The 7,130-nt window shown below is 37.1% G+C and overlaps 1 protein-coding gene across 1 annotated transcript; it reads left to right on the top strand.

Annotated features, from left to right (window-relative positions):
* Positions 1–4,040: 4,040 nt before the first annotated feature.
* LOC130231437 (histone-lysine N-methyltransferase set-1-like) lies at positions 4,041–6,276 on the top strand. The gene is made up of 3 exons (XM_056460775.1): positions 4,041–4,179; positions 5,564–5,726; positions 5,954–6,276. Exons 1-3 carry the CDS (start codon positions 4,062–4,064, stop codon positions 6,150–6,152), a joined length of 480 nt encoding a protein of 159 aa, XP_056316750.1. The 5' UTR covers positions 4,041–4,061; the 3' UTR covers positions 6,153–6,276.
* Positions 6,277–7,130: the final 854 nt, after the last annotated feature.

The raw sequence follows: 7,130 nt of genomic DNA, 5'->3' as shown, positions 1-7,130 counted from the left end.
AATTCCCCCCCCCCCCCCCCCCCCCTCTTTTCCAGATGGCCGACACGGCGGCCCAGTGGTTAGCACTGTTGCCTCACAGCAAGACTGTCTCCGCTTAAATTCCCTTCTAACCAGTTGACATTTCTGTGCAGAGTTTACTCATTCACCCCGTGGTCGCGTGTGTTTTCCCCAGGTTCTCCAGTTTACTCCCACAGTCCAGAAATAAGCTGGGTGGAGTTCATCGAGATCTACCTGAGCTCAAACTCCCCTCTCGCCCTGCAAATTGGAGGGAGCCCAGGGCTTGAGGATTTCATAAGCTCAGGGCTCTCTCCCAGGACATCATACCAAGCACATTTTATTATCAATCATCAGCTAAGTGTGAATTCTTCAAATTGTTTCAAAGTATTTCAGAAGCTTTTCGAGACCTGGTGAATCTGCTTTTGACTGACAAGGTCAGAAAAAATATCTATCTGATGTAGCCTAGTGGACCATACAGGAGTCTGAATCCTGACCTGTACCAATCCTTGTAAATTATGACTTGATGTATTTTAATAATGTTGTTATTATTATTTTTTTTTTACTAAACAAGACATATATTTCTTCACAAAGTGTTCAGTCGGATGTCAGACTAATGTTAAAACAAAACCTGTTACAAGAACAGAGCATTTAAAAAGTAACTTCTACCTGGATTTGAAGCCATTATCTCTGCATGCTAGTCAGGAACTCTCACCGCTTCATTAAATCACTTTAAACCTCAACTCTACAACGTGGGGTTCAATACCTCAATTTGCTGAACCGTTTCTTTGCTGAAGCTGTTCCAGAACAATATATAACAATGAAACATTTTTAAACCCATCTCTTCGAAATCCTAGTGGTCAAAGCTTCGACACATTAGCTTGGACTGTTTCAGTGTTTCATAAAGCCTTGCTTTGCCCATCACTAGTTCTGAATGACCTTGGGAACATACATCAAAATATCCCAAACTCCTGCTCAAGAGGATAATTCAGAGGCCTGTTGCACAAAGCTGGCTTGGGTTTTTACTTAGGTAAGCAAACTCAAAAGGCCTCAAACTGAGATGTGTTTGTTTTGATTGGGATTTGTCACCATGGTAACTTTCACTACACTGCTAACCTGCTACAGAGCAGTTTTATTCTAGGTTTGAGATTGTGAACCCAAACTGGAACAATCAGCTATACATTATATGGATTATTATTAATATTATTAATACTTTGTCAATTATTTCACATAAGTAATATAATTATAGCTTTCAATAAAAAAAGACATTTCAATATTTGCATAACTTTTAATATATTCAGGTTTTAATTTGCTGTTTTTTTATTTTTTTATTTTTTTAAGTCCTCAAGAAATCAAAACTAATCATATGATTTTGTTAACTCGCATTGCTAGTTTTGTGGTGAATAATACATCTGTGTACGCCATTAAGAAAAGAAAAATAGTTTGCCCTTCTGATCTTTATTTGAAATCTGAACATGCACTTCCTGTTTTTATTCAGTTTTGTTCTTAGATGATGTGATTTTGAGGTAATGGGGGTGGCTAACATATTTAACCACGCTGGTTCAACTCAGTTTAGACAATAAACAGTAGTGGTGAGCAGGAGTTTGTTAGGTTGTAATAACCCTCCCCAAACACTTTTCCCCATCTTTCTGAATGAAATGCGTTACTGCATCCATTCAGCTCGCAGTAGAAAAAACAAGCCACGCCCACTGTTGTGTCATTTATAATATTCCGCTTCTCTAGGAACTGCATCCCAATATGAAAACAACAAAACAATTGCAGCTTCTGGTTCATGGGGACTTAAATTTTTTAAGTAAAGTTTCTTACTATGGGATGAGGTAAAGGGTCTGTAATACTTGCCATTGAAAAACCCATAATGATAACTTGGTCACGTCTGAAGAACATCTTAGCCAATCACGAATTGCCTTTGGTCTTCTTCTCTGCGTAATGTGTTAGCATTAGCTGTTATGTTTTTTATGTTAATCATCTCAATAGGTTTTGGTTGAAGTGTCCAAAGAAGCAGCTGTAAAGGCTCTGCCTGCATTTGGAAAAAGGGACATGAACAGCTCATTAGCATTTAAAGGAAGATGGAAAAAATGTGTTCGTTTTCCTTTCTCCAACATTGGGCCTTTTTCAGAAAGGTATAATAAATAATGTTTATAGTCTTTTCAGCTAACACTGAGACTTGTCACATCTTGAAAAAAATGACCACCTTTTCTGTTAAACACAGTACAAGCTATTCTGAGGAAATCTGAAAACCTGTAACTATTGACTTTCATAGTAAGAAAAACAAACACTATTGAATTGATTGGTTACATTGCTGTGTGTGTGTGTGTGTGTGTGTGTGTGTGTGTGTGTGTGTGTGTGTGTGTGTGTTGGTTTTTGTGGTTTAAAAGGACTTTTGACCTGAATACGCACCAGCAATACAGGGACATTTGGGTTTATTAGGACAAGGGACGTGTCCTTATAATTCCCGCACTGTGGATGCATTTATCTAAGTCCCAGAAGCACTTTCTCAAAGTTTGGCGCCAAGTCCTTATTTACCACAAAACCCTGAAATTATACAATACACAGTGTATCCTCTGAGCTCATGACTGCGCCCCTGTAGCCCGGACCTTGTACTACACCTGCGTCATCAAAAATTTGCATTTTTTACACTTGTGTGAAAATGGAGGCCTCTGATTGGCTAGTTCGGCATTTGTGAGCGGGAAACCATAACAAAATGGCGACAATGGGCGGGGCTTAAGTTCGGTGCTACTGAGCAACTGCAAGTAAGTTTATTTGATTCTAATTGGGTTTATTACTTATTTAAACATTATTTTCGATACTTTTATCAGCTGTATGTAAATATATGAATACACAGTGATCCTTTAATTAAATATATTCTGTAAATACTATGTAATTATGTATTAAAGTAACTTAACTGTCAGTTTATTATAGAGAAAAAATGTTTTTAGTGTAAATATAACCTAATGGTTTACGTCTAGGCTTATAAAATATATGTTATAAAATGCATGTTATTTAAATAATAATTATTACTTTTATTTAGTAATATTTTTATGACCCATTTGCACGTGGCCTAATCAGATGTGTAATGAGAGACTGCGAAGACCTACATGCAAAGTCATGTTTATTATATATCCAAACAGGAAGAAAAGTGACCATTTATGATTATCTCTCATTTAAATTCATACGCGAATAAAAGTGAAACAACATTATAAAACTGCAGCGCATTAAATACACGCGTCTTTAATCTACCGCGCAACACCGAGTAGGCGCGCGCTGCAATTTGAAGCGCAGACAGCGTGACCGTTTCTGGGAACCGCAGATGGAGTGACAGCTGTAATGGGAGTTAATTGCTGAATCTGCACCTGAAAAGAAGACGTATCTCGCTCGACCCGATCGAGGCAGCTATTATAAGAAAGGTAAGTTATTCTGCTTTTAAATAGTTTAGCTTGTTTGTTTGTGCCTTGTAGGCGCTTTAGGGTCATTTTACTGTCGGAAAGCAGCTAGCTCATGATGCTAACAACGTTAGCGCGCTTATATTTATAGTATGACAACAGAAACGTCGGACAAGCATCGTGGATTAGTGTTTTTTTTTTTAACTTTTTTTCATTTGCAATATAATTTAAGTCTAAGGATCATAATAATGGGTTGTCATGACTACAGTATGTGAAGAGGAGGTGCTTCACCCAGTACAGTATATTGATATGTCAGTGCTAATAAATAGTACTAGATTGAGATAGTTTAATGAGATTATTAAACAAAGACATGTGATCTAAATACATAAACATATAATGCATATAATAAGAAAGTGACTATTATGTCTGCAGTGTTTTTTATAATACAGATTGTGTCGTAGTCGCTTTTAAAAGATGAAAATTGTTTCAGCAGATGCCATATGTGTCATATTCAACTTTTACAACATATACTGTCCCAGTTAAATAATTGTCTTACATTAATACTAGAAAAAAATATGATAACTATTAAAAATATGCTTACCAAACGCAATCCAAAAGTTATTATAATAATCCTAATTTTTATTTTTAAAGCAGTCACATCAAATAATGGCTGAAAGGAAGCTGCGAAGGAGAAAGGCCAAGCCACTGGAGGAGGCCATCCAGTTTTCACTTCTGGGGAAGGACAGAAATGGGCTTGAGTGCAAATTTATCAATGATATTAAAGGTGAGTTAACTGGTTTGATTTTGTGTACGTGTCTTAATGTCCTCTATACATTTCTTTTGAAGTCACTGTGTAACTACAGAGACCCGGAAGGGACGTGGTGGTTGGAAAAAAAAATGGGTGGGAGAAAAAAAAATGGGTGGGAGGAAAATATATATTTTAAAGTTTTTGCGTTCCCTCACAAAGATGTATTGCGTTCCTTCGCAAAGCTGTTTTTCCACAAACACTTCCTGTTCACTTCATACATGTCAACCCTGTTTTTTGCTGGGATTCTCCTGTATTTTGCCATTCTATCCCGCTATCATCCTATCATTAAATATTTTCCCATATTTCTCATGTAGTTTTTAATCTTGAATCTCACTGAAATTAATAAAAAATGGCTGCAATTCATCCATTAAAGCTGTGCGTCGGTCATCACCCTTCATTTGCAACCTCTGAATCAGATGTATACGCGCTCTGTATGATAAACTGATCCCAGATCAGCCTCTGTACACACCATTTAAAGTGACACCTCAGTTATGAAACAAGTGAAGAGCAGCAGATGAATCTCTTTTATTTAGTTTGATAACAGAGGTGTCACTGAATGCGCAGCTCTATAATGAAAGCATTCCATTACTTAAGTAACTGTTTGTGCTCCTTTATGAGAAAATTTGTTGTGTTTAAAATAAAACACGCAGGACGAACATGTTTACATATTATTAAGAGTATTTGTCTGTTTAAACATGCATCCGTGTCCTGCACTTTCGCTCCTCTTTAAATTGCGTGTACAGAAGCTGATCTGGGATCAGTTTATCATACAGAGCGCGTCAATCAGCGCTTATACCAGTCATTGGCTTATGCATTCGCTGATTCAGAGGTTGCATATGAAGGGTGATGGTGGCTGCACAGCTTTAATGGAAAAGTGAATGCAGACATTTGATTTTAATTTCAGCATGCTTTCAAGATTTAAAAATACATGAGAAATATGGGAAAATACTTAATCATAGGATAATAGCAGGATAGAATAGTAAAATACGGGATAATTCTGGCAAAAATGGGAGGGTTGACATGTATGAAGTGACCAGAAAGTGTTTGCGGAAAAAAAGTTTTGCGAGGGAACACAAAACATCTTTGTGAGGGAACGCAAAAACTTAAAATATAATTTCCTCCCACCCATTTTTTTTCTCCCGCTCATTATTTTTTTTTCTCCAACTCAATTTTTTATCCTACCCCCACGTCCCTTCCAGTTCTCCGTATGCAACTAACATCTGATGGTGAGTAAATGACAGTTGTTTTTTATTATTTTGGAGGGTGAACCTTCCCTTTAAAGTTACTTTTGTTAATAAATGTATCCCAGGATCATTATATGTTGTTCTCAGTGGTGATTTTTAACTCTTTTGTTATGTAGGCAGAGGTGTGTTCAGCTGTACTGAGTTTGAAAAAGGGAATTTCCTGCTGGAATACAGAGGTGAACTTATAAGCAAAGAACAATTTGAGCAGAGGCAAAGAATTTACCATGATGCACTTAAGGTTTTCATGTTCGAGTTTCGCTACAATGGAAAACGCCTCTGGTATGTACAATTGTTTGATGTTAATATTTGTTGAAGTCAGATGATTCAGAATGTGGCAGTGGCCATGTCATTGATTATTTACTCCATAGCTGAGAGTGCATACTTTGCTAGAATTATTGGTTATATATTCTAAGTCCTTGGTGAGGACTGTTAAATGATTGTTAATCACATTGTGATCTCTGTTGGCCTTATGTTTTCAGTGCTAATTTTGTCTGTCATTTGTTTAGTGTTGATGCGGGCCGGGATGACGGCTCTCTTGGGCGATTTGTAAACGATGACCATATTAACCCAAATAGCAAGATGAAGACGATCTGTGTGGATGGAATACCTCACTTATGCTTATTTGCATTAAGGAGAATCAGTCCTGGTGAAGAGATCACCTATGATTACGGAGATGCTGAGTGTCCATGGCGAAACACGGTATGAAAACCAATGCAGAGTTCATTCTTACTATTAGATTTTAGATTAAAATTATTAAAGGTCATTTGTTATACAAGATGCGGTTAGTGACCTTTTTGCTTTACATGTGCGTTCATTCCAGTATTATAGATTGTATGTATATTCACACCTGTGTTATAAGGACCTTGGTTCATGAGGATCATCATAAGAACATGTTCCTCATGCTAGATTGTGTGTGTGTTTTTACACTTGTTTAATAAGGACAGGCTGTGTGTATTTTTACACCTACATTATGAGAACCCAGTTTTATGAGGATCATCATGAGAACATGTTCCTGATGCTAGATTGTGTGTGTTTTTACACCTGTTTTATAAGGACAGGCTGTGTGTATTTTTACACCTGCATTATGAGGACCTAGTTTTATGAGGATCATCATGAGAACATGTTCCTGATGCTAGATTGTGTGTGTTTTTACACCTGTTTTATAAGGACAGGCTGTGTGTATTTTTACACCTGCATTATGAGGACCTAGTTTTATGAGGATCATCATGAGAACATGTTCCTGATGCTAGATTGTATGTGTGTTTTTACACCTGTTTTATAAGGACAGGCTGTGTGTATTTTTACACCTGCATTATGAGGACCTAGTTTCATGAGGATCATCATGAGAACATGTTCCTGATGCTAGATTGTGTGTGTGTTTTACACCTGTTCAATGAGGACAGGTTGTGTGTATTTTTACACCTCCATTACAAGGACCTAGTTTCATGAGGATCATCATAAGAACATGTTCCTGATGCTAGATTGTGTGTGTGTTTTTACACCTGTTTTACAAGGACAGGCTGTGTGTATTTTTACACCTGCATTATGAGGACCTAGTTTTATGAGGATCATCATGAGAATATCTTCCTGATGCCAGATTGTGTGTATATTTACACCATTGTTTTAGGGACCCTGGTTTATGAGGACAGGCTGTGTGTATATTCACACCTGTTATGAGGACTG

This window comes from Danio aesculapii, chromosome 7, assembly GCF_903798145.1.
Source record: "Danio aesculapii chromosome 7, fDanAes4.1, whole genome shotgun sequence".
Lineage (NCBI taxonomy): Eukaryota > Metazoa > Chordata > Actinopteri > Cypriniformes > Danionidae > Danio > Danio aesculapii.
This window is presented reverse-complemented; position numbering and strand designations above follow the sequence as displayed.

Excerpts from the sequence above, each read along its gene's own strand:
- LOC130231437 (XM_056460775.1), top strand. The coding sequence starts at position 4,062 with ATGGCTGAAAGGAAGCTGCGAAGGAGAAAGGCCAAGCCACTGGAGGAG. Across the intron at positions 4,180-5,563 it reads ATTTATCAATGATATTAAAG|GCAGAGGTGTGTTCAGCTGT; the intron begins GTGAGTTAACTG and ends TTTGTTATGTAG. Across the intron at positions 5,727-5,953 it reads TACAATGGAAAACGCCTCTG|TGTTGATGCGGGCCGGGATG; the intron begins GTATGTACAATT and ends TCATTTGTTTAG.